The sequence below is a fragment of the Knufia obscura genome (assembly GCF_036327395.1).
Source record: "Knufia obscura strain CCFEE 5817 isolate CBS 148926 chromosome Unknown scaffold_12, whole genome shotgun sequence".
Lineage (NCBI taxonomy): Eukaryota > Fungi > Ascomycota > Eurotiomycetes > Chaetothyriales > Trichomeriaceae > Knufia > Knufia obscura.
The window spans coordinates 463,943-489,242 of NW_027042698.1; the positions used below are offsets into that span (position 1 = coordinate 463,943).

The window sequence follows — 25,300 nt, forward strand, 5'->3', positions numbered from 1 at the left end:
AATGACTTGGGTAGAAGACGAGCCAGAGAGCAGCTGACACACCATGCTGTGCAGGTATAGTGGTAGTAGGTGTATCGCATGTATGTGGTGGGTAAGGTGTGGTGGAGGCCGAAGCTGCGTATATGTAATGACAGGGTCGTAGTTGCCCAACAATGCCATGCAATGTTGTGCTATCCACCAGTATGCAAAAAGGCGGCACTGGCTAGGTAACTTACGGTTGAAGCACGCAAACACCCCGAGCCTGTTCCGTGAATAAAATGTCGGTTTTCGCCCACCTTGAAATGGGGGCAGCACGGACATCACCGAAGCTGAGCTTCAGGCACTGTGCGCGCCTTTGATGCCTAAAACTTAGGCGCTCGCGGACCTTTCAGTCCGCTGGGCTAGGTAGGTAGTTTCACCAATCCGGCAATTTATTCACGGCACTGCAAGGGCTTGAGCCGTACAGTACAATTATTCACGTATGAATTACCACTAAGTTATTGAGCAGGGGCTTCAGACAATCAGTCCGATTGCCTGCTGCGTAGAGATCGCGCCTGTGCAGTCGCAGTAGCCTGTAAGCCTGGGGTCCCGCGAGCTCGAGGCTGCAATGGCGGGGCCATACTATCTCGAGATTGTGGTTTTGTATCCATTGGAGATGGTGGCTGTTCCGTGATGACAGGGTAACGATGTGTGAAAAGCTCGTTAACGCTTGTAGGGTTAGATGTATTTGATGATAGCGCCGCAATCTTGCCTCAGGGCTGTGGTTGGGTATTTATTGGGGGTGAAGGCGATTCTGTGACTGTGAAGGATGTATAAGGCTCATTGACGCTCGTGTATCTGGATGTATTTGATAATGGCGCTGCGTCACTGTCTCGGGGCTGTGGTTGTGCATTCATTGAAGGTCGAGGCGGTCGTGTGGCTGTAGGATGGGTAGGAGCCTTGTTGGGCTGCCTCGGGGCTCTCGTTGGGGTGGATGGATTTGGTATTGGTGCTGCGGTACTGTTCCGAGATCGTGGTTGTGTATTCATTCGAGGAGACGATTCCATGGCTGTGGGATGTGTAAGAGGGTCTTCGGGGTGCCTCGAGAATCTCGTGGAGGGAGACGCACGCGGCAATGGCGTAGAGGTCAATTCAGGAAGATATCTCTGGGCAGGTTTCTGGGTCTTGGGAGTGACACGGTGTGTTGAAGATGTGGTTCTCGATGGTAGTGAGTGTAACGGGGACGTGATTGTGGAGTGACTTGAAGGGTCGTCTAAGGATTCTCTGGAGCCGGCTGGGGAAAACGACTCCGGCGATGGCGTAGAAAATGGTCGAGAAGGCTTCTGCAGAGGATTCTCCGCGGTGACTCGGTGATCTGTTGGAGGCTTTGTGACAGCGATGTGTGTGTGAGTCTCATCGATGGGTCTCGTGGATCTGCTTGAGGGGGACGAGTCCGGTAGTGGCATGAAAATTGACTCAGATGAAGGCTTCGGGACTGCTCTTTTTTCGTTCTCGGGAATGGCTCGCCGTGCTGAGAGGGCGGTCCTCGATGGTAGAGACGGTGACATGACTGTGGAGTGTGGGTAAGGCTTATCGAGGCTCGCGGATCTGGTCGATGGTGCTACACTCGGCAACGGCATAGAATGTGGGTCGGCTGGATGTCGTTCAGAAGCGGTGCTCTGCAAAGAGCTCCCAGATGTGACTTGGTATGTTGAAGAGGGGTTCTTCGGCAGTGGAGACGATGGGAGTTCCGTCGTGCGTTGCTGTGTCGTGGGCGCGTACGCTCCGGTATCTCGAGTCCGCGACTGAATAGTCGATGCTGAAAACTGGAGAGGCGAGGGTATTGTCTGCTCAAGAGTCGAGATAGGCATCTTCTGAACGGTCCTTGATGCAAGTCTGTCGCGAGTTGGTGAATCCATGCCAGAGAGCCATTGAAGTGCTTCAAGCATAATCTGCGAGCGCTCAAACTCCGAACGCGCCCCCTGTGCATGTGATACATTATTGGTATCGTCTTCGTCTAATGACACATCGTCGACAACCGACTGAAGGATTGCCTTGTGGTGTTGCAAAGTGAGGCCTACGATGTAGTTCCATACTGCGTCTACCTTCTTTGCATCTGTCAGTTGACCCAAGCCACGGACTAGAGTCGCTGTTTGCGCCTTATTGTTCAGTTCGGCGTCATGACGTATTAGCGGTACCGCTGTCTTGAATGTGTGAGTGCCATCAGCAGACTGCTTGCCAATCAGCTGCTCGCCGCATGCATCGCAGCAGATGAGGTCGGAGATGATCGTGCGATCCTTGATGGCTCGCAAAGTGGCTACTGCCTCACCAATAGTAGTCACGGAAGCGCAGACCTGTATGAGCAAGCACAAAGGTCTGCGACCTGAGTCAATGTCGCAGATTGGGCATGTCCCTTTGAACCGTTCAGTATCAGTAGGGATCTGATACCATTTGATGGCAAGCAACTGAGGTAGGAGACGTAGAGGGTCCTGATCATCTGATGGAACAATTGGCTCGAAGAGTCGAGCTGAATGGTTGTCGATCGTTTCGTAAAGTCGTTGTGTAACGGAAAGGACAGCTCGATCTCTGCTCACAGCTCGATTGTCGCAGAGAAGGCGGTTCGTAAAGTCACGCTGGGCTCGCGTGTGGAGATCTTGCAGAACCTCCCGAGCACGGGTCAGGTCACGCAGTTCGTGATAGGCGATAGCTTTGACAATTCTCTGTGCATTCGGATCAACTGTTCGTTCTAGTGCTGGGCTGCGCCGATTCGTCAGGACGAAGACATTCAGTTCCTGCTCTTGTCCGCTGTTCCTTGCATTGAGAACAAGGTACTTGAGGTTCGTATTCGAGGCGAAGACTGCGGTGACCTCCTCGTGTCCCAGTACGCCTCGGTTCAAGCGGCTGATGTCAATTGTTGTGTGATCGTGAAGCATGAGCTGGTATGGCTCGAGTGAGGTCTTGCGAATGGCAGAGATGCTGAAAAGTTCTTGGTAGGTGGTTTTATTCAAATCGTTCCACTTTGAGTTTCGGTTCAGGCGTTTGTCCTTGCCTTTGCGGACATAAAATTGATCAAAGCTCCCTCTAGCTTCAAATATGAACAAGGTGGCTGATTGATCTGAGGTGTCACGGTACAGGAAGATGGAGTTCGGCGCTCGACTGATCAGTGCTTGACCGACCGAAATGTCACATTGTGTCGGGTTTGAACTCTGGTCACCGAAAACAACAACCACGCATGGTAGGTTATGAAGCGAATTGGCGTAGACAGTTTCCGCAAATTTCTTGACTTCTTCCTCGGTGTCAATCATGCCGTCAGTGAACAAGAACCATAAGTCGGTACGTTCTTTCAAAAGCAATAGATTGGGCTCTGTCAACATCGTTGTAGGTGCGGTACCACCGCCGGAACGAGAAATTCTGTCGACATGTCGTAAAGAGAGATGGTCTTTGGGTTTGTTGGACCAAGGTACGGCGTAAGAGTTCCCGGGGGCCGCCTCTTCCAACAGTGAGTAGATGGTCCTGCTGTCACTGATTTCCAGCCGGCGGACTAGGCCTTCTGTGCTTCCAGAAACGTCGATGGAGACAGTCGTGGGGCAATCCTTGAGGTACCGGTTACGGTGCGTCATGGCCATTGCTGGCTGCAGAACAAGCTACACGCTTCGAGAATGGCAGTATTCAACTATGAGAACTGGATGCTATGCACCGGCTTTACTGGACCGATATGATAGTCGAATCTGAATCCGGAAGGACAGTTCTCGTGTTCTCAAACAATCCATTTGTACTGTTGCTGTCAAAGTATGGCATGAAAAGAGTCATAGATCGTCGATCGGTACAGGAGCCTTTGTGCTCACCCAGCGTGTTCGTATGCTATACATCGAAACCGTGGTCTGCGTATATGCAAGGCGCTGCTTCGGCAGTAGAGTAATCCGGTGAAGGCTTCCAGGATCTTGTAGCCAATAAGCTCGCAAGATGCTCGGCAACCAATGAGCGAAATTTCTTATGAACTTCCACTATGCTTTGCACAGCAACGTCGGAAGCGCTTGGAGACGGCACGTCGCAAACCAGCGGAAGGTCAGCATGTGAGGGCGGATACGCCTTGATGATTTGGGTATTGATGCATAAGGCTGCGAACAAGTGGTCGTGCCTCGAAGCGATGCTAACCCCCTGGGCAGCCAAGCAGGCTGCAGCGACAAAGGCGACATTATGTGCACGGTGGTTCGGAGGTAGGTACCTCGTCCTTGTTTGGCGTAACAGATTGAAACCTATCAGCGATTCATGGTGTTAGCTGAGATAGGTAGGTAATCGTTCGGCTAGTACTAGCTGTTCCTTCTGCGCCCTGCATAGCACTGCATCGTTCGTGAAAGCCTACAGAAGTCTCTTAGTGTGGTTCGGAGATGGTACTCGTGAGCGCGAAATTTACACAGAGTGTTGTCCTGCAACTGCGGAACTATCGAGCTTGCCGCTCTATCTCATTAAGACCTAACTCGAAGTGGTAACGTGGACTGTCCGCAAGGTGATTTTGGTAATTACCTAGGCGAGGCGTTTGACGATCAAATGGAAACATTTTAGTTTGCGCAACCGTAGCACGTCCCCAGTTCACAGCTCATGCGCAACGTACACACTGTGAAATTATGCAGAAAATTGGTAGAGCATGTATTTAATCACCAGTACCGTTACTATAGCAAGTCTCATCGGAATCAGAGGGAAGGAACAGAAGTTGTGGTGGATGGAAGTCGAGGAAATGTACGGTTGCGCAAACCGAAATGTTTCAATTTGATCGTCAAACGCCTCGCTAGGTTAGCTCATGCTTCAGGAGAACGACCGAAATTACGTAAGGAAGCTGTTTACGCGATACTGAAAAAGGCATAGTCCACTACGTAATCGCCCTTATGAGCCAGATGGCAGCACTTTCCCCTGAAATGATCTCGTTTTCATCAACAGTGCTCGAAATCGCGCATCAAGACGCATCGAACAAAATGTCTTCCCTTGCACCATGATCTGCGAGCGCATAGTAGCTCAGCAAGGTCTACATACAGAGCACAGTGTGGTCGTCGGTCGAGCCTTCACCACGACTATGGAGCGATACGACCGAGGTCAGACTTGCTCGCTCGTAAGCTGAGCTGTTATATGAGCAGCATTCGCGTAGCAGGTCGTCGCTAGACAGGAATCTCGTTATAGTCTATACCAGCACTAAGCAGTTCTATATTGCAAGGACCAATCATGGCACCCCCACCAAACTACGTGAGTCCTGTGATGTCGCAGTGCGCCTCGTGACTGTCGCGGTCAACTGTGCTCGCGAGCGATGGGCTAATTGTCATAGCATGCCAATGGCATAGCACTGCACGACTATGTCAAATGCAGGACCAATCGAAGCTACGAAACAACCCCAAAGCAATGATGGACATCATTGACTACCATGTCAACAACATTCAACGACTAATGATCTTCTCACAGCGGAAGCTCGATGCCACAGAAAAGGTACTTGCCAAACTCGACCCTAAGCCGAAGGTACTCGTCGAGCTGGGCGGCTATGTTGGCAAGAGTGCGCTTGCGTGGGCTACTATGTTGCAAAAGTTCCAGCAGAATTCTCAGGGGAACGTGAGTGAAGTGAAAGTTTTCAGCATGGAACTAGAGCCGGACTTCGTCAAGATAATTCGAGGCTTCGCCGACATATCTGGCCTGTCAGGGACACTTGAAGTCATGGAAGGTGGATCAGGCGATTCATTGAAGCGCCTCAAAGCTGAGAAAGGCATTGAGCATATTGATGTGCTTTTCTTGGACCACTAGGAGAAGTTCTATGTACCTGACCTGAGACTATGTGAGCAGTTGGGTCTGTTGAGAAAAGGTAGTGTGGTCATCGCCGATAACACTGACAGTCCTGGTGCGCCGGATTACCTTAAGTATATGGAAGCGGGTGGTGAGGGCGGATGGAAGTTTAGGTGCGACAGAGTCGACGTCGGTGACGAGAAGGACTCGGTAAGTCCCTCGTGCTTGCCCATAACGTAGCTTGAGTCTGTTTGTGCTGACACGAAGCAGGATATAGTGCACTTTGCCTATGTTGAAGAAACACCTTGAGCTAGAAGTGGCTATATCAGTCCATTGTTTTCACTCTTGTGCAAAGAGACGGACTCGCAATTTGACAGTATCACCCTAGTCCTACTCAGTCCTGCCGCCGTGTACTCCATCCTCTTTCCTTACCTTACACTCGTCCTCACTATGACTGCTGAGTTTGAGCCACTCTGATACAGAAGTGCCTCAATCTACCATTGACTATCGCGACTGAAACTCATAGTCTATTTCGACTACCTCTAGTTGCGCTCGGACGACAGCGACCAGATATACACCGATTACTATGGCTCATTCCAGCATAATCCTCGACGACCACGAGGCCGCCGCACCGACAAGCCTACTGTGCCTTCCAACCGAGCTAAGACTCATGATCTTCAAGCAAGTCTTCCACAGCTACAGACTTGGCATCTATCGTGTCGAAACCACGGATACTCCCACCGAGCACCGCATTTTCCGTGTCATTCCCGGAGAGTACTTCCGATGTCAGTACGCACCTCCTCATCCACTAGCATACGTCTGCAAGAAGATTTGTGCCGAGATCGAAGACATGGTCTATACGGAAAGCGAGTTCAGTCTAGAACGCCTGGCCCTCGCCAAGTATGCCCGCGTTCTGTCGCGAACAATACCCTCTACCTTGACAAGCAGGATTAGGCGTTTGAACATCACACTCGAGGAGCTGCACTTGTTAGTCGGCCGGTACCCATGGCTGTCAAAGATGCGCCAGCCTACCCACGAGAAACAGCTTAGCGTGGAGGGCTTGCCGAACCTCAAGCAGCTCACCATAACCTTGGTTCGAGATAGTGCGTGGGATGTCATTTGCTTTCTCGGCTCCAGAGACTACATGAAACTCTATCGATTCTGGTTCTTCAACAAGAGCTTCGAGCTTCTGACCGAGATCACTGTGTTCAATGACATTCTGAGGAAGCCACTATTGGCGGCTGCTCTTACGGGACGGCGCTTGTCCTTTGTGTATCCTCCTGGCATGCAGAAGCAACCAGACTGGGAGGAGACTATCTACATGATTACGTGCCTCGGGCTCGACCTTTGTTGGCATGGACTTTATCTGCTCTGGGATGCCATGGGATATGAGACTGTTTTCACGAGCGAGTCCGTCAAGTCGCTCAAGGCATTGACGATGAAAGATCAAGAGGCAGCACTGGAACTCATAGCGGAAGAAAGAAAGGATCATGTTCGGAAGGACTGGAAGATGTTCCTCGACAATATTGACGGGCTCTAGAGGTGCTTGGGGATAGCTATACGCCGCTGTGGGCATGCAGTAGGATTGGTTATTCGACGACCTCAAAGTTCAAAGTTTCAAACCAGTGTTATTATCATATCTATCGCGACCAGCGTCACGCGGCAGGCCTAGATGGTACGGATCTCCAGAGTGTTCATCATGTGCCTTACAGACAGCTATCACCATCTCACTATGACTTTGGACAAGTAAGCTGTCACGCTATGCCGGCCAAGCAACACACGTCCCCTGAACCATCTTCTGGCATTTGGCCGCTGCAAGACTAGCAGCCGGCTCGATGTGGAAGCCTCCACCCAGGATATCTCCCATATCATAACCGTTACTGAATTGGACGTTGCAGCAGTAGTCGCCGTCGTAATAATTCCAGTCGATCACAGTGGCCTCGGCGGTCTTGTCTGCCTCGGCTCCAGACTCGGCGTCCGAGGCGGTGAGGTCGGCGACGGCGTAGCGGTGGCCGTCGGCGGGGACGTGGAAGAGAATAATTTGGTCGTCGGTGGTTTTGAGGGGGAGGTCGAAGGTGTGAACGGAGCGGGCGTTTAGGTGGTCGTTGTTTGGGTTTGGGTTGGGGTGGGCGAGGACGGTGGTTGCGGAGAGGGTTGCGATAAGGGCGAGGAAGGTTGTGGTTGGGAACTGCATGGTGAGTAGTAGTGGTAGTCTGTTTGGAAGGTGTGAGGGTGTTTGTGCTAGTGTTGGCTTGTGTGTTGCTGAATATCTCGACGGCGTTTTCAGGAAAGGGGACTGCTGAGTGGTTTGAGACTCCTGTGCCTACTTTCGACTATATGCGAGAGTGATGGAAGTCGAGAACAATGACTTCTGAGATCAACCGCTTTCGGTATGACTGGCAATTGTTTCTTTCAGATGGCTGTCGCCGTTGTATACCGCACAGGTCTAAATTCAGACATAGCGCTTCATATTGTGCACTCGGTCGGGCAAATGTTGTTCGAGAGGTTGGCCATCGCGCATGGCCGGGCTGACAATGTCAAATATGAACATTCCACTAGAAGGGCAAGTCTGGCTAAAAACAAAGAGCTGGGCTGGACGGTGATATGCATGGCGCTGGTGATTCTGACCAAGTTCGATCGCAGAACTCACTCGAAATCTCGAATTCAAGCATCAAGTGTGACTACCGCAGTGCTGAAGCTTGAGGGTGAAGGTCCGAGCCCTGTATCGTAGTTGGAGACAGGGGTGACATCGATGCAACATTGGCATCGAGCCGGCGCTCTTTTGTCAAAAAGGATCAGCATCAACATAGAAGAGTATGTGCCGACTGTAGGCTCGCTCACTCAAGCGCACGATATCAATGCCAGAAGTTGAATAATCGTATAATTGATTCAATTGATGAAGGACGTGCTTTTTTCCGAACTGCCTGTGTTTCAGAACTAGGTCAAATGCCTGAGGCAGCAATGTGCTATATCGTGTTCGGTGAAGATCTTATATGCCACATATAGTCATCGTTTCTCATCGAAAAGAATCCTGGGCACTGACGACGCGATCTAATAACACTCGATGCTCGTGTCTGTGGACTTAGGAGTCCATGACAGCTTCATACCGACCGCAATTGCCTTGTCATTCAATCTTTGAACTCTACGTCATGACCCGAATTTCTCCTTTCCAAACTCAAAGGGCAGCTGCCGCTCTTCTCCCGAAACTGCCGTGGGGGAGCTTGATAGAAGACAACTTGGAGTCGATGGTACAGTACCGGTAATGCCTGCCTCGTGACGAACGAACACCGTACCACCCTACTCCTACAAAATGACTACAAACGTCAAGCCCGGGACCGTGGAGCCAGCCCACCCCGTATCTTCCTTGACGAACACAAAATGGACAAGGCCAGACTACACCCTTCCCTCCCCATTATTGCAATTTCTATTCCACCTAGAATGTGACATGGAAACGTTCAGACACGTCGGCAAGGGCCCCTACGGCAACAGAAGCACCGTCATATTCAAGGGCGGACGCTTCGAAGGTCCTCGAATGAGAGGCGAGATCTTGCCTGGCGGCGGAGGTATGACTATGCCTACCATCGACCAGATCCCTGCAGCCTACTAATCCTATACTCATAGACTGGGAGATCGTCAATGACCATGACGATATGCAGACTGCACATTTGGACACGAGGTACAACTTTCTCACGCATGATGGTGCGACAATATACGTTCAGACGACGGGTACAAGGACAGGCAAGCGAGAGGTGCTCGCGAAGTTGGGCGAGGATACCAGAATCAGGGCTGATCAGTTCCGGATGAGGCTGAACTTGAAGATGGAATGTGGTGATCCCAGGTACAGTTGGGTAAATGATGGTGTCTTCATCGCGAGCTCGGGGCGGTCGGGCGGCCAGGTGATTTATGATGCATATCAGGTGTTGTAGGGTTGACGATAGTAACGCTGCCAGCTAGTTAAAAGTTAGCATAATGGACTTGATCCAGAGCCGATATATAAACAGCCAGACGCACCCGTACTTTGCTTCCGGTAGTGGCTAGGTTGGATAGACGTCGGATGTCGGCGATTGGGCGGGTCATTTGCTACATAAGACACTATGACTGCTTGCACGTACCATGCTATCATCTAACAGTGCTCGCCACTTCACTCCGGCCACAGAAGCAGCTGTACCTCGTGCTACTAACGACTCCCACATCAATCAAGGATCTGCCTTCGCCCTCATCTTCGTCTCGTCAAGCACCAATTCTCTGTACTCAGGCTGCCACATCTGCGCCCTGATCCATTCCTCAAGCTCCTTGTCGTCCTCCAACGGCACATCCTTGACACCCAACAAGTCATCCTTACCTGCTTGTCGCAGCACACCCATCGCAATCTTCACGCTTACATCCCGCACTGCCTCGACACCTGGACACAGCTCTTTCGTCGGGTCATTCTGCTTCACAGCGGGTGCCTCATCTGCCAGGGCGGAAACAGCCGCAACGAGCATCTCATCTGTTAGTAGCTTGACCCGTCCAAGCACACAACCTAAACCGATGCCAGGGAAGCACACGCTGTTGTTACATTCTGCGACCTCGTACTTTTGCCCGTTGTGCTCGACTGGTGGAAAGGGAGATCCTGTTGCGATGAATGCTTTGCCGTCTGTCCACTTGAATAGGTCCTTTGGCTGTGCTTCGTGCAGCTTAGTTGGATTCGAGAGTGGAAAAATGATAGGTCGCTCAACGTGCTTCGCCATTTCTCGAATAGCATCTTCTGTGAACGCACCAGGGACAGTTGACGTGCCGATCAAGACATTTGGGTTGATCTTGCTAATGAGTGACTTCAAATCCTTGAGTTCTGATTCTGGCGCTGACCAGTCAGAGGACGGATGTGCGAATGGCTTTTGAGCCACAGAGAGCGAGTCGTCGCTGTCAAGAAGCAGGCCCTGTTTGTCGATGAGAAAGATCTGCTTTTTAGCTTCTTCCTTAGTGATGCCGGCATCAGAGGCTATCGCTGATGCTACCTGTTCCGCAATTCCTGTTCCAGCGCTGCCTGCGCCAAAAGAGATGACTTTGATGTCACCGAGCTTCGTTTTGCTCAGCTTGATGGCAGCCATAATCGAGGCCAGTGTGACACAACCAGTTCCTTGGACATCATCATTGAAGATAGCATATTTTTGCCGATACTGGTCTAGTAGCCGCCGAGCGTTGTGAACGCCGAAATCCTCAAAATGAACATACGCATTAGGAAAGAGCTTCTTTGCTGCCTTCATGAACTTCTCGATGAATTCATCATATTGCTTGCCTCGAACGCGTTCGTGCTTGTAGCCTAGGTAGAGATCGTCATCGAGCAGTTTCTTGTTATTCGTACCGACATCAAGAACGACAGCGAGTGTCCTATTCGGGTGAATGCCTGCACATATGGTAGTTATGGCAAGCTTGGCAACACTAATAAGTACCTGTGGAAAATTAGAATCTTAATATCATCATCTTCATACTTCAACTGTACCCCTCCGATGCCTTGGTCTCCTATGCCGAGTATCTGCTCACCATCACTCACGACGATATAGTCAATTCCACCATCGTCAGTGTTTGGCACGACGAACTTGCTAAGACGTTCTTCAACCTCATTAGGGTGGATAATAGGCAGAAAGCACCCATCTGGCCGCCGAAATATCCTCGAAAAGTTTTCAATGGCAGCACTTTCTGTTGGTGTATAGATGATGCTGAACATTTCTTTGAGGTGGTCCTGTATAAGGCGATAATAAAGGACAACATTCTGTTCAGCCATAGAAGTCATAAAGGTATTCTTTTCGAGATCAGTCTCAAACGACGAGTATTGTTCGTAGGCACGAGCGACTTGCTGGTCTAATACTTGCAAGTTTGTTGGTAGCATGCCATGAAGCCCAAGATGGTGCCTCTCCTCGTGCGAAAATGCTGTGCCTTTATTGTAGTAGCTATCGCTGATCAATGTTCTTCCAGTGTAAGGTACATTGATCGGACCTTTGTCCGCTAGCGGCAAATGATCATATTTGCCCATGTCGGAGCTGGCGGAAGCCCAGCGACGAAGTCGAGGCTTGTACGATATCAGATTGGTGTCCTTCTCAGATAGATGAATGAATGAAGCGCGTTTCAATGGCCGTAAAATGCTTCTGCTGTGCATTCTTGCTTGCTCAATCAGCGTTGCGGTGTGCATCGTTGCTGCTGGGTTAACAGGAAAATCCTGAGCATACGTCATTGGTCGGAAAGATGATGCAGGTGCCACCCGCTGCAGCATGTGCTCCGATCCAATGCCTTCGATCGTTGTTATGAAGCTCAGAAAAGCTGCAAGTACTTTTGAATGCTACACTTCCTTAGTACCTCAAGCTACTGAAACACCTTTTGGTTGTCCGAGTCGACTGACACCATCATTTTGCTTGATGCACGGGCTTCAGCTTGCCTTGCCGAATCAGATCATCTACCTTCGGCGGCAAGACCAATGTACTTCTGTCGTTTCTCCTAAAGAAGTCGGCCACGACCATAGCTGTCTTTTCTGGTTGATCTTCGTGCACAAAGTGACCAGATTCAGGGAAGACCTGCAATTGATATTTCCCTTGCATTTGCCCGATCATAAGCTCTTTGTCAAGTCGGTCCGTCCCTGCCAGTATAAGTAATTTGCCTGCACCAGGTACAGACAGAAACTTTGTGGAAAGACCGGTAAACCATTTCTCCCAAAAGGGTTTCGTAGCCGATAAATCTGTTCGCCACGTGAATGGCACGTCGTCGTTATCAGCTTTCTGCGTCAGTAGAGGAGGCACAGAGACACGAGCCGAATTGCTGTTCCTTAATGTCCTTGACCGAACGTGCCACTCAATGCCCCTGGAGATGGATGGGAATGACCTTGGTCTAGTGGAAAGGTACTGCTCCATGCTCTGCAGCGCATCCATAGCCGAGCCTTCGACAACGTCGAGTACACCGTAGCCAAGCACGGAGTTACCAAGCAGCTTTCTATGAGCCAGCTCTGTGACTACGGCACCACCAAGAGAGTGTCCTAGCAACACAACTGGCGGCAATTTTGACCATCCAGACTTGGCTGATGTTGCATTGACAACGAATGCTAGGTCAGTGGCCAGTGTCTCCAGGCTCAAATCAAGGTCCTTAGTCGCTGTTGTGGTCTGACCATGTCCGCGACAATCTGGTGATAGAAAACCAGCTTCTGGCAACGCAGCCTTTAGAGCCGAGGTCAGAAGCGCGAATGATAGCCCCGAGGCTCCCGCTCCATGATGAAAGCAGAAGAGTGGTGCTTCTGCAGTTGCAGGTGGTGTGAAATAGGTGTGAGATCGAATATCATCCCCGTCTAAGAAGATCTCCTGCTCGAAGAAGTTCTGCCATGGTAATGGTTCGTACTGTGACCTGGGGTGCTGCCTCACAGTCGGCCTTTCAAACAAGTTCTTGTCAGCAGAAGCCGTGATAGTCCCGGTTGAAGAAGCTGAAGAGGAGGAACCATTTTTCGAGAGTGGAGGATGTTCTTCACTTGCAGCGTCTTCTTCAGCTTCGTCAAAGACGGCAGGTGGTGGAGGTAGATTCTGCAGCTGGGCTTTAGCAAATGATCTCTGTAAGGCGCTCATGGTTGGTATTATTCTCAGTTCGGGTGTCACGAGGCGAAGGAGACGCGAATTGGCTGAAGTTCGATCGTGTTTTGGTGGGTCGACGCTGAGCTAAAAGTAGCTTAGAGTCACCGCCAAGCAAGACTTTCAAGATTACCTAGCGCATCGCCTGTAAGCGATCAAAAGCGCATGTGCGAGCATAGGCGACGAGAGCCACGGTGAGTACTGGATTAGTCTATGTCACTATGACCGTGGTAAATCTGATGATTCCCTCGCAAACCATCATAAAAGCTGATGAGCTAGGGTTGCAATATCACCATAGCATGGATGCCTCATCAAGCATGGGCGTGTGCAACGACCCGAAATGGTGTGAAGAAGTGTCTTCATCGGCCTGAGGATTGACGGTCGCCTATCTAGTGGAGCTAGGCGCAGCCAGCGGCGTTGAGAACCCGGCCGTCTAGAGCTTGCTAGACCAGCATAGACGTCATCACCCATGTTATGAGTGAGCTCATGCTCGACTCCTCTTCTGCCAGTCGACACTGCGATCCTGCTGTAGGAAAATTATCCTGGTTGATATTGAGCTCTAGACGTACCTTTATCGCCTCTACGAGCTTCGCTGCGCAGGACGTAGGCAATTCTCTGTTATTTGACCAAAAGGCGCTCTCACCTTTTCTAGCACGTCTGCCACAGCTTTACGTTCGTTGCAACAAAACGTGTGATCGATTCTAGTACAGAGCACCGAGTAACGTTTCGCTCGCTACAATGGTGTCTCTTTGGGGCACTAAGAAAAATGACGGGGACGAGCAAGATGAAGATGGACAGAGGCCCAATACCTCGTCGTCTGCGACAAGAGATGACCCCCGACAATCAGAGGACACGAATGAAAGGACTCGATTGCTGCCGCAGCAGCAACAACAGCAGCAGCAGCAGCAGCGGCCAAGAGGGCAAGGTTATCTGAGTCCAGATGATCCCGCAGTCTCACCCTACAACCTATGGAGTGTTCGTGCGCTGAGATGGTTCGAGGTCGTCTTTCTCGTCGTCACATTCCTGTGGTGGGTGTTACTGTTGGTCTCGATATTCGTCAGCCCACCCAAATTCAACTCAAGAGGCTCTGGTTTCTTCGACTTCTCCTTTACGACGTTGACTATCGGCAACATCTTGGTCGCACTCATCTTCTTCGCTGTGCCATCTTCAGCCATGAGCATCTTGAGCATGTCCATTTCTGTGTTACTGCTCATCGACATGATCATCATTCTCGCGGTACCTCAGATCCGGGTGGAAGAGGGCTGGGTTGGCATCGCCTCCGTTGTCTGGGCTGCACTTATCGGCTTCTACAACGTCATCGCAAATCGTACAGTCACATGGGGCAAGCACGAAGAAGAGGAAAGGTTGACAGGACGGCAAGAGACGCGAAGGACCTTGAAGGAGTGGCTAGCCATCATGGTAGCCACAGTCATCATGGTCGTTTACGTGATCATCGTGATCCTGCTTACCGCCGTCCTTGTTCTTCGATCGCGAGATGCAACGCTACAACTCCCAGGCGAGAAGTTCTTGGTAGACGGCGACAAGTACGCGGTTCACGTTGCGTGCGAAGGCAATGTGACGTTCTATGAGGATGGCTCGCCCAAGCCAACTGTCCTGCTCGAAGGCGGCTACATGCCTGTCGAGCACACTTTCGAGGACTGGGTCTACGATGCAAAACAGAACGGCACCATCGACAGATACTGCTGGTGGGACCGACCTGGCATTGCATTTTCTGAGAACGCCCCTTCACCTCACTCAGGTGGCATGTCTGCCAATGCTCTCAGCGAAGCTCTTGCTATCAAAGGAGAGGAGGGTCCATACATCTTGGTCGGCGCAGGCATCGGAGGTATCTACAGCAGAATATTCTCCGCTCGCAATGTGCGAAATATCGTTGGTAAGTCGAGTTCTTACAGGCTACAAGGTCTCTTAACTAATATTCCTTAGGTATCATGCAAATCGACGCCCTTCACGAAGATCTACTGCACCGTGTCGCCGATCCCGGTCGAGGTTTTATCCTTTGGGGCCGAGGCGTCATTTCTCCCTTGGGCTTTGACAGACTCGCTGGAGCGTTGTTCAAAGGACGAACGAAGGAAGATCGTGTATATGGAGGCTCATCCTACCAGGGTGGCAAGTTCATCAAGAACAAACTACAAGAGAATCTAGTTGCAGAGTCTCTCACTAAGAGCGAAGTGGCTTCCGCCAGGAACATTCAGCAGCCAGATGTACCGCTGGTGGTCATCAGCAGTGGACGACACATGAAGACTGATTCAGACTGGGAGAAGAAGCAAGAGGATCTGACCAAAATTACCGACAATCTTCTGGGATGGGAGGTTGTTCAAAAGGCTCCATCGGAAGAGATCTGGCGAGTAAAGGAGGGTCGGGACGCACTCGAACACTGGCTTGGAAAGCTCTACAACTACGGAATGAAGCCGCAGATGTCCGAAGAGGATGCGTGGTCCGGGAAGCAAGACGAAACAAAGGGCTCAGGAACATAATGGTCGCATCACGTTTGACCAGGAGCCTATGGTTGTAATGCAAAAGCGCTTGGTGTAATTGGCGATTTTATGACATTTCAGTCGGCGTATGTAAGTACATCAATGGGCTTGCGAACAGGATCTCCTTATCTTGAACTAATCATGCTTTTCTACCGACGGGGTACCTTCTTGAAAACCGCGATGCAGCAAGCAAACTTAGTTGCACTAATCGTGTACAGCAGAGATTATCTACGGTCAGACCACTATTGGCATTCACTACAACAGATAGAGACCGAGTGAATCTTCATTGTGCTGCCTTTGTTTATGCATTGTATTGACACTTGCCCGCAGCATCCAAACAATCGAATGCTTCCACAGAACACGGTCTCCGCGTGACAAAACATTTGAAAAGAGTTCTTGAAACTTTGCTACTATCGAGGACAGATCCCAAACCTGACTACCAGGTCTTCGAAAGACCATGACTTCGCAACCAAATCCCAATATGGGTATGGATTCGCAGCTTGGGGTGCAATGGAAGAGTCACCTGTTTTTACCAGCAATGGTCTACCCAACGTGGACACGAGATTTACAACTTGATAATTTGAAAGAGGTTGTACTACAATGACTTACAGTGCAAGGAGTACGGATCGTTGAGGTCACATTCTTGGCGCAGGGCTTCTTCATTCGGGTCTACTAAATTCATGATATCGACTACGACAAGCAATACATCCTACGAGTCTCTCTCCCTGTCGATCCACACAATAAGACAGCCTGTGAGATCGCAACTCTCGAATACCTGAGAGCGAAGACAAACGTTCCCATTCCGCAAGTATACGCATACAGCACATCCAGCAGAAACCCTATAGGGTACGAATACATGCTAGAAGAGTTCATGCCCGGCATCCTGCTTAGTAAACGCCGGAACAAATTATCGTCAGCACAATTATCGACAGTCATTAGACAACTGGCAGTATATCAGGCACAGTTATTCCATCGTTGTTTTTCGGCCATTGAGGGTCTGCAGAAGACTGCCGACGGAGACTTTGCGCCTAGTACGATGGCAGCCATCCAGTTTCTCTGGTATCAGCGTGTCAGGGACCCGATCTACAAAGGGCTATTCGATTCGACGAACAGCTGGATGCGCACTTTGTTGCAGCTCATGCGCAATGAGACCCAACGCCTTTACGACGAAGATATGGCGGCATCTCAATCAGATTCGGAAAGTGACGAGGAGGACGAGGGCAGCGATTACGAACCTGTCCTGAACAACATCGTGTACCTTTTGCAGCACTTGCCAGAAGTGTTAGAGAAGCTAAGCCTCGATGCTGTCGGCGACGTCCACGCAACTGGCACCGTTCTCTACCATCCAGATCTCTCAACACACAACATTCTCATCGATCCTAGGACTGCCCGGATTACAGCCATCATTGACTGGGAGAACGTTTCCGCGGTCCCGCTCTGGGCAGGCTGTGAGCTTCCCGTAGTCCTTGCCCCCTACGCGAAGCCACGCCATGAGAAACCAAACCGTGAAGATTATGCCGATATGGACCAAGACAAATACATGCAGAGGACAAAAGAGAGCGGCTTCGACAACGAAGGCAAGGAGCCACAGTTCTGGAAACATGAATTCGAGTGGCAGCAGACACAACTACAGGCTGTGTTTCTGGAGGAAATGCGACAGATTTGCCCGGAGTGGGTTGAGATGTACCGCAAGTCAGAAGCTTTGAGAGACTTTGCAAACGTTATGATGCTAGTTGACAACATCTGGGAAGCCGAGAGAGTTAAAGAGTTCATTGATAGATTAGAGTCTGGGGAGAGACGGAGCTTCGTTAAGGTTCGGTTTGAGAGGGAGGCTATCCACATAGCTGATCTGGTGGGTGAGGGTGTGGAGGAACAAGCTGCTGACAAAGGTGGTCATGATCAACAAGACCGGCCGCCGGCTATGCTACCCTCGCTGCAAGGTGCCGATGGTTCCGAGCAGAACACGAAGACTGGAACACTTGCCGATGTGCGTGGCGTTTCTGCCACTGTTGCCGGCTTACTGCTAGCCGTCTGGCAACGATTCATGCGGATACTTGGAGGTAACGATGAAGGCCACGTGGATCGTAGGGCTCAAAGCTCGAAGTAGTGCAGACTAGACAAGACGGTATAGGATGAAGCAGATGTTCGTCATGGTCAGCGCTGCCTCAACCAACAACGCAACCGAAGACAGCACAACGCCTTGTTGCGTTGTGTTGACCTCGAGCTTGTAGCGTTGTAAACGTTGCGCAACAGTGCTAAGATGTATAAATAGACTAGGGGCAATGAGTTATACGAAGATCCACCTCTATACCACCTCTATACCACCTCTAGTTCACCTGCCGATAAGTAAAGCTACACCTAATAAAGTGAGCTTAGCATATGCACATTTGTTGCGAAACGTTGCGTGCAATCTACGTTGTTGGTTGTAGCAGCGCTGGTCACGGTAGGAAGTACGTGGCAAGGTCGGATCAACGCAGGCGTGATACTAAGAAATTCGCCGTCAATGACCTCCTTTTTAGCTCGCAGGCGTGTAAGTCTTGACTATTCACGTTCAACATTATATAGAATCAGCTGTGACTTCCTTGGGACTGCACCAGCGAAAGTGAAAGACAGAAAGACTGAGCATTATTCCTACGTCATCCGCCATCTCCAACCCTCCCACCACCAGCCAACATCGGCCGCGCCGGATCCCAAGGGCCAATGACAACATTCTTATACCTCTGCAAACTAATCAGCCACCATGCACATCCGCCCATCACGACAACAGTCCCTGTCCCACCAATCAAGATTCCGACCATAGATCTCGCGAATACATGCAGTATCCAGCTTAGACAGAAGCCACAGTCGCCGTATGTATGCGTGTAAGATTGTGAGAGGATGAGTCCCAGCCCAGCTGATGCCATGAGCACGAGGGCGATCGTGAGCATGGTGTGGAGTGGTAATGAGCGACTGCGGAGGTGGCGGCGGAAGAGCGGGAAGAGACCGAAGATTTGGATGGAGAAGAGTGTCAGGCTGAAGACTGATGTTGTGGTTGGGAGGCGGGAGGCTAGGACGGTAGAGGCCATGACGGCTGCGTTAGTTGATAGGGAAGACGGGTATGTGTTTTGGGGAGGCAGAGTGTTCGTTGCTGGGGTGGAAGTCGTGACAGGTGCAAGAGGCGCCATTGAAGCCGCTGTGTTGGTCCTCGTCAGTGGTGCGCGTGAAGATGCTGGCATCGTGAAAGAGGTCTGGGAGGCCTTGGTGTGCAGTGTGCCATTTGCGTGGATGGTTGCGGGCGGAGTGGCGGCTGTGCTTGCGCTTTGGCTTGAGATTGATGAAGGTACGTACTGGCTGCCGTAGTCGAAGAAGAAGATGTTGATTATCAGCAGCCACGTTGCGAGAGCCCAAATACTGTCGCTTGAGGTTGACTTGGTGAGTGATTTGAGGATTGGACTTAGACCGAGAAGGGCGAAGTAGATGAGGATGGCCGATTTGAAGGTCTTGAGTCGTGCCTGATTGCGCGGAGAGACGGTGGGAGGAAGTGTAGTGGGTGATTGTGGGATATAGTTAAACGAGGCTGTACTTGGCTGGGACTTGTGCGAGAAAACGCGACTGAGGATGTCTCCGTGAACTTGGTGGTCCTGAGCGCCGTCTAGGTTTGGCATGGCATCACGGTCGGCCAGAGGCTCGATGGGCGAGATGGACAGGAACGATGACTTCGAAAGTGATGGGCCGTGGTGACTTTGGGCTTGATGCTCTGCATTCTTTGCGGCCAGATTCGAAGTGGACAGGCTCAACCCGAGTCCTTTCTTGGCAGCGCCATTGGCGGATCCATTCAAATGGTCACTGATGGTCAGAGGCCTGCCTGAACCGTTCGATGAACTCGTGCTCGCCTTATCATCGAGCGGAGCTGGCATAGGCTTGAGGGCGTGCCCATTGATGCCGTTCGCGCTGGCCGGATCATTCGTCGACTGTGCTTCTACCGCCGACTCCTCCTCACACTTCCACTGATCCCACATGACCCACGCTACAACCGTGGCGATGGTGCCACATACCACAACAGCAACAGGACTGAGCCGATCCTGATAGATACCTGCATAAGCTGATACGAACACCACCATCGAGCACACATGTTGCACGATCACCATAGAGTCGGCCACCAGGGGCCAAAAATCGTATGGCCTTAGCTTTGGGTTCCGCTGTAGATGCTCCAAGAATGTAGCAGGGTCGGTGTAGTTGTCTGGGTATCCTCTCTGCTTGACCCATAGCAACTTCTTCCACACATGCGGCTTGTGTCTCTTTCGTGCTGCACGTGCCGCTCGTCTTTCCTGTTCTAGTCGCGCTGCCACAGGCGGTATAGCCGGCGGCTTGCGCAACGAGGCTACTGCGGGACGTAGTGCTGCGGCTGCCGCTCTGGCCGCGGCAGACGAAGAAGAGACGACACTTCCATCAAGCGATGCAATCGGTCGCAGTCGTGGCGGAGTAAGAGCATCTTCCGGCGCAAGTCTCGACGGATCAGGCGATTTCTGTAGCTGAACTGAAGGTCTGATCCGATTTGGATGGGTTTCTACAGGCACAGGTGGGGGTATCGGGGATGGTGTCGCAATAGGAGTATTGGTAGAGGATGAGGAGGGTTCGGGCTCTGTAGGTGATGCTGGCGGCGCCATCTTGCGCCAATCTGTGTTACCGTAAGATCATCTCGTGGTTGTGGTGTCGGCCGACGACTGCTGTACCGCGTCTCCTTGGATAGAACCGAATGTAGGCATGAAGTGTTGACTACTATCGAGTGCCAGGATTATGTTTACTCTGGCAGTGGGCTGTTTGTTATACGGCGGACTGAAAAGAGCTACGTTGTCGCATAGACACAGCAGGAGTAATGTTGACAGCGCCCCTAGCTTGAGCGCGTCAATCACGTGTCGGTTTTCTCAACCTTCACTTTCCCTTTTAGAATCATTGCGCCTACTGATAGGCTTAGACGTACACAATTCGATGGCTTACTCTTTCGTCCGTTCGAATACAGAACTTTTCGACATCTTGCATACATGACTATGATGCGCATCCTACAGCTATAGCTCCTCCACCTGACCGACGATGCACCCATGAGCTTTGACGACGACCGGGTAGTCCGGTACGCGTTCCAACAGTAAAGCACGATGAAGGACAAAGACGGTCAGGCGTCCTACACAGGGGCCGCCGTGCCCTATTAGGACAATGCTGTTGCTCGAGCAAAAATGCAAAAAGAAATTGCGACTCGAACAGAACAACTGTTGATGATGATCATGTTTCGAACCTAGACCCCACATACATACTACGTCAGCAGAGCACTCAAGACACGCCTACATAAGAGGCCTTCCGACAAGTTTAGGTTGACACATAGTATGGGGGCCTTATCTGTGTCTAGATCACAGAACAAGGAATGATGCTGTGTGACTACTCACCTAAATCTCTTTCCAATACACCACAAGGCCTATCGATACCAGTGTGTCGATTGTTGGGAAGAAGTTGTTCTGTGGCGAATAAATGGGTCTTCGGCTGCTGGTGAAGAAAATACACAATACAGCGAGGAGACTTCTTCACTTCAATTGCACCTTCTGGACAGACATTGCCAGGGCATCAGCCTCATGACGACGAGGGCCGGTAATATTCGACAGTTTCCTTCCAGTCCTCCCATAAAGTCTCCGCCAAAGCCAATTCATTTGCTGTTGGAGGCTCTTCACGCGGCCGAGGGCGCTTTTGGCCAACATACAGTCTCCTCGCCAGATCATCGCCAAACTTGCCTTTTTCAACGGCATTACACCATTGCTCGATCGCAGTCGTGTGGTGAGGATTGCCAATCGCAGACACGGCGATTCCCAGGTTTGTCTGCAGTACACTCTTTTCTCGAATTTCGATCCATTCAGGGCAGATCACGCGCATAGTGGCCAGAAACTCTTCACGTAACAGAGCCTGCTCTTCTTCAGTCAGGTACTCCCAGAAGTCGTCTTCTCCAGTCTTTGGTTCGGCTGGTTCCTGTACGATCGTCTCCTCGCCTATGCCTGTGTGAGGTGTGCTTGACTGACGCCATTGGTATGTCAACGATGCGGGTAGTTGACATGCTTTCCACAACGGCACGGTATGACACATTCCCAATCTAAAATACCAGACAATCGACCTTCTTCGTCGACCATGACGTTGCCAGTATGCAAGTCGTGATGGAATAGCATGGTCTGTTCAGCAGAGCCGTCGTCGACGGGGAAAACCTTCTGAACGAGTGCTTTGAGACGTTCAGCCACTTGTTTGCGGAAACAAGCTTCTTCGCTTGTTCCGTGCGCATAATTCCAGAACTCTTGTTGCACGTCCTCTGGGTCCTGCTCAGCAAGGCTTACACTCGTCCCTCCTTCACGAAATAGCCGGTCTTGGTCGCGAATAAAGATGTTCAAGAGTGCTGTCAGCCATTGAGCGGAGTTATCGAATGGCCCCTTGGGGATGCCGCTAGAGAGGTGGTCGAGCATGAAGAACTCATAGGTACAGCATTGACCGACTGTGTATGCTTTCGGGCTTGGATCGCTGGAACTCTTCTTGCTCTCACCACTTGGCTCGGCGATAGTAACCAGGTTTCCGATTCCTGAGAACCTCAATGCGAACAGTCCGGCCTGGTATTTGGCTAGCTGTCTTACCAGCGCACGTTTGGCATCCAACGACAAACCCATACCAGCAATGCCAAGGTCGCGGCCAGGAATCTTAGTCATCAAGATCCATTCATAGCCCATCTCGCTGCTGTCAAGGCCATATGAGATGATCTCTGGAATAGGGATTGAGGTGCGGCTTCTAACAAGCTTCATAGTAGCCACTTCGCTCTGCGTCTTCAGCACAGAGCACACTGGCAACGATGCACGAAAGACGTATTCTTGGCCACTGTCGGTCTTCAAGAGGTACAGCTGATTGAGTGTGCCGTGGCCGAGACGTGATGCTATACAGCCTTCTTCGTTATCGAGATGCAGCTCTCGGTGCGCTATGTCTCCGATATGGTCAAGGTCGATGGTCTGTGTCCATTCAGGCCAGAAGCCGGGATTCCACCTCACGCCTCCTCTACTGTACGCCCTGCTGTTGTCTCGCCGTACTGTGGTCGCCATTCTTCGGTTTTCTGGTGTGTCTTGGTCGAGCGCCGCTGTACTGGTGCTGACTTTATCACATCGTCGATTGCTTTGCTACAGATTGCCTCTTGCTGTTTAGCAAACACGACTACCTGCAACAAAAGGGCTTTCACGTTCGTCGTGACCGTAGGCAGCAGTCCCGCCATGCCGGTCCAATGAACAGGCAACGAGCAGCCAGATGGCATGCTCGTCAGGCGCATAGTCAATGTTTTCGGGGCACAGTTGGCAGAAGACAAACGCTTGCACACTGATGTTGAGAGCATTCAAAGATTGCTTACAAACATCCACGCCATCGACACGAGGTTGTCCGACCGTGATTGTGTCGGATGAAGTGAATGGATTGCTTGAAGAAGCTATATTGACACCATTTTGAGATGATATCAATGTACCGGGAGACTATCGATGTACGAGGCAATCGTTGTTGCCTTCCAACAGTTTGCCTTGCTTCTCAATTCTGCAAAGCACGTGCCAGCACAGCGTCTTGCGCATTTCTGAGATCCTTCCAAACTTCCCATGATCCCTCGATCTCGTCCATGGTTGGCCCATGATCGACTTCTCTATCCTCCCTGTCTGCTTGAAGGCGAGCCTCCAAATCATCGTCACAACAACCTCTTCTTACAGCTCGGCACCATTGGTCAACTTCGAACGGGCCGCGAAAACGACCCTCCATCAGATCAATTGCGCCGCTCAAGTTCCTCCTCATGAGGCTCCCACGATACATGATCGTCCAGCTAGGACAACGCTGTTCCATCTCTTCGAAGAAGGTTTTCGACATCACTGTCTGCTCATGCTCTTCTAAGTGCTCCCAATAGGTGATACCCTTACCGTCAGAGTCTTTCTCTTTTGGATCCGGACCTTGACCACCCCAAGCGTCTGGGTTATAATCTCCGTATGTGTCGCGGTCCGGGCACTCTTCCCGACTCCTTCCTTCGAGCAGCTTAGGCTTCTGACAAGCCGCCCAGAGCGGTGAGGCAGAAACGCATTCCCAATCCACGATACCTGTCATCTCGCCACTTGCGTCGATGAGTATGTTGCCTTCATGCAGATCCTGATGATAGAGCATTGACGGCTCAGGTTCCGATTCGGACACATCCGAGAACGCTAACCAGACGACTTGATTCCGCAGGATCGTTGCCAGATTTTTCAGCCAACGGGCGTCCCTTACGTCCTCCTCGTCGATATCGTCATCCTCGTCATCTGCTTCGCTCAGGTCTCCAGAGCAATGCTCACCATTGCTCTGACCCTTGACGTCAGCCGAAGTGTGCGTCTTCTCCTGCTCCGAGATAATAGGAGTTAAGACAACGTTGTGTTCATCGGTGTTTGGCATGGATTTACCATCACTCCTTTCCTCCTTGTGGTCCTCATCAGACGTATCCTGGTCATTTGGACCTCTTTCGATAATGCGATCTTGGTCTCCGATGAACAGGTCAAGGCGTGCTTGCAACCACTCTTCCGAAGACACGTATGGCCCTCTAGGAACATCTCTCCTGATGTGGTCATCATAGAAGAATTCGACCGAGCCAATGCGGTTCACCACAAACCTACGCTCGACGAGGCCATCCGTGACGCTCTCGACATTCTCTGCCTTTGCTTCCTCCTCCCGCAGGCCACCTATACCATGGAATCTCAAGTCGAAAAGCTCCGCCTGGTAGCCAGCTAGCCTCCTCGCAATATTGTTCTTTGCCTGGAGCGAAGTATGGCGCCACTTATCTCTCAACGAGGTTCCTGGTAGCCTAGTCATCAGAATCCATTCAAAGCCGATGTCCTTCCTATCAGTGCTGTATAAAATGACTCTTGGCACTGGCAAGCTCGATTTCGATTCCAAGAACCGCAACGTCGCCACTTCGCGGGCAGTCTTGTGGACGGGGTCGACCGGTAAGCTGACACGAAGAACGCAATCCTGATGGCCTTGTGCTTCGATTGCATATAGCTTGTTTAGAGCTCCTTCGGCCATGAACGAGACATTGCACACCTCATCGGGGTTTAGATGCAGTTCTTGGCGAACTGACGATTCGATAGCTGACATCTCAGGTTCCCTCGTCCATAGCGGATCCTTCCCGAATAGTCTTGACCTTTTGTACCCCCACCTCAAGCCGTCTTGGTCGATATTCGGTGCTGCCATTGGGCCTCGACTCGGTAAACTGGTTGCAGTGTGACAAGGAGGATGATCTTCTGCGAACAGTGTATCGGGGTAGCGACGTGTATCAACAGCTCAGCGTGGTCCAAGCGTTGCCTCTTGGTCGACACCAATGAAGAAGTCAAAATCAAGGAGACAATGGTTATTGACAACGAAATATTTAAGGTAAGTTGGGAATGTTACGGTTCTTATAGGCGGGTGACTCCCAGTGCACTACAGTAGGCGCTACTTGTCACGATCTGGTAAACAGAACTT

At 51.1% G+C, this 25,300-nt stretch overlaps 12 protein-coding genes across 12 annotated transcripts; 5 read left to right on the forward strand and 7 right to left on the reverse strand.

The window, feature by feature from the left end:
• Positions 1-731: 731 nt before the first annotated feature.
• Positions 732-3,584, reverse strand: PMZ80_008940 (uncharacterized protein; the record flags this gene model as incomplete). The annotated part of the gene is made up of 1 exon (XM_064877336.1): positions 732-3,584. The coding sequence occupies one exon, from the start codon at positions 3,582-3,584 to the stop codon at positions 732-734; it is 2,853 nt and encodes a 950-aa protein (XP_064726838.1).
• Positions 3,585-5,172: 1,588 nt separating this feature from the next.
• PMZ80_008941 (uncharacterized protein) lies at positions 5,173-5,739 on the forward strand (the record flags this gene model as incomplete). Its single annotated transcript, XM_064877337.1, has 2 exons — positions 5,173-5,193; positions 5,314-5,739. 2 exons carry the CDS (start codon positions 5,173-5,175, stop codon positions 5,737-5,739), a joined length of 447 nt encoding a protein of 148 aa, XP_064726839.1.
• Positions 5,740-6,304: 565 nt separating this feature from the next.
• PMZ80_008942 (uncharacterized protein) lies at positions 6,305-7,258 on the forward strand (the record flags this gene model as incomplete). Its single annotated transcript, XM_064877338.1, has 1 exon — positions 6,305-7,258. The coding sequence occupies one exon, from the start codon at positions 6,305-6,307 to the stop codon at positions 7,256-7,258; it is 954 nt and encodes a 317-aa protein (XP_064726840.1).
• Positions 7,259-7,477: 219 nt separating this feature from the next.
• Positions 7,478-7,912, reverse strand: PMZ80_008943 (uncharacterized protein; the record flags this gene model as incomplete). Its single annotated transcript, XM_064877339.1, has 1 exon — positions 7,478-7,912. The coding sequence occupies one exon, from the start codon at positions 7,910-7,912 to the stop codon at positions 7,478-7,480; it is 435 nt and encodes a 144-aa protein (XP_064726841.1).
• A 1,116-nt stretch (positions 7,913-9,028) lies between these two features.
• On the forward strand, positions 9,029-9,644 carry PMZ80_008944 (uncharacterized protein; the record flags this gene model as incomplete). Its single annotated transcript, XM_064877340.1, has 2 exons — positions 9,029-9,281; positions 9,340-9,644. 2 exons carry the CDS (start codon positions 9,029-9,031, stop codon positions 9,642-9,644), a joined length of 558 nt encoding a protein of 185 aa, XP_064726842.1.
• A 270-nt stretch (positions 9,645-9,914) lies between these two features.
• MAE1 (NAD-dependent malic enzyme, mitochondrial) lies at positions 9,915-11,731 on the reverse strand (the record flags this gene model as incomplete). The annotated part of the gene is made up of 2 exons (XM_064877341.1): positions 9,915-11,150; positions 11,201-11,731. 2 exons carry the CDS (start codon positions 11,729-11,731, stop codon positions 9,915-9,917), a joined length of 1,767 nt encoding a protein of 588 aa, XP_064726843.1.
• Positions 11,732-12,098: 367 nt separating this feature from the next.
• Positions 12,099-13,298, reverse strand: PPE1 (Protein phosphatase methylesterase 1; the record flags this gene model as incomplete). The annotated part of the gene is made up of 1 exon (XM_064877342.1): positions 12,099-13,298. One exon carries the CDS (start codon positions 13,296-13,298, stop codon positions 12,099-12,101), a length of 1,200 nt encoding a protein of 399 aa, XP_064726844.1.
• A 741-nt stretch (positions 13,299-14,039) lies between these two features.
• PMZ80_008947 (uncharacterized protein) lies at positions 14,040-15,796 on the forward strand (the record flags this gene model as incomplete). The annotated part of the gene is made up of 2 exons (XM_064877343.1): positions 14,040-15,195; positions 15,246-15,796. 2 exons carry the CDS (start codon positions 14,040-14,042, stop codon positions 15,794-15,796), a joined length of 1,707 nt encoding a protein of 568 aa, XP_064726845.1.
• Positions 15,797-16,277: 481 nt separating this feature from the next.
• On the forward strand, positions 16,278-17,903 carry PMZ80_008948 (uncharacterized protein; the record flags this gene model as incomplete). Its single annotated transcript, XM_064877344.1, has 2 exons — positions 16,278-16,301; positions 16,497-17,903. The coding sequence occupies 2 exons, from the start codon at positions 16,278-16,280 to the stop codon at positions 17,901-17,903; spliced, it is 1,431 nt and encodes a 476-aa protein (XP_064726846.1).
• A 529-nt stretch (positions 17,904-18,432) lies between these two features.
• GPI2 (glycosylphosphatidylinositol anchor biosynthesis) lies at positions 18,433-20,442 on the reverse strand (the record flags this gene model as incomplete). Its single annotated transcript, XM_064877345.1, has 1 exon — positions 18,433-20,442. The coding sequence occupies one exon, from the start codon at positions 20,440-20,442 to the stop codon at positions 18,433-18,435; it is 2,010 nt and encodes a 669-aa protein (XP_064726847.1).
• Positions 20,443-21,394: 952 nt separating this feature from the next.
• On the reverse strand, positions 21,395-22,887 carry PMZ80_008950 (uncharacterized protein; the record flags this gene model as incomplete). The annotated part of the gene is made up of 2 exons (XM_064877346.1): positions 21,395-21,810; positions 21,915-22,887. 2 exons carry the CDS (start codon positions 22,885-22,887, stop codon positions 21,395-21,397), a joined length of 1,389 nt encoding a protein of 462 aa, XP_064726848.1.
• A 469-nt stretch (positions 22,888-23,356) lies between these two features.
• PMZ80_008951 (uncharacterized protein) lies at positions 23,357-25,030 on the reverse strand (the record flags this gene model as incomplete). Its single annotated transcript, XM_064877347.1, has 1 exon — positions 23,357-25,030. The coding sequence occupies one exon, from the start codon at positions 25,028-25,030 to the stop codon at positions 23,357-23,359; it is 1,674 nt and encodes a 557-aa protein (XP_064726849.1).
• Between the last annotated feature and the right edge of the window lie 270 nt (positions 25,031-25,300).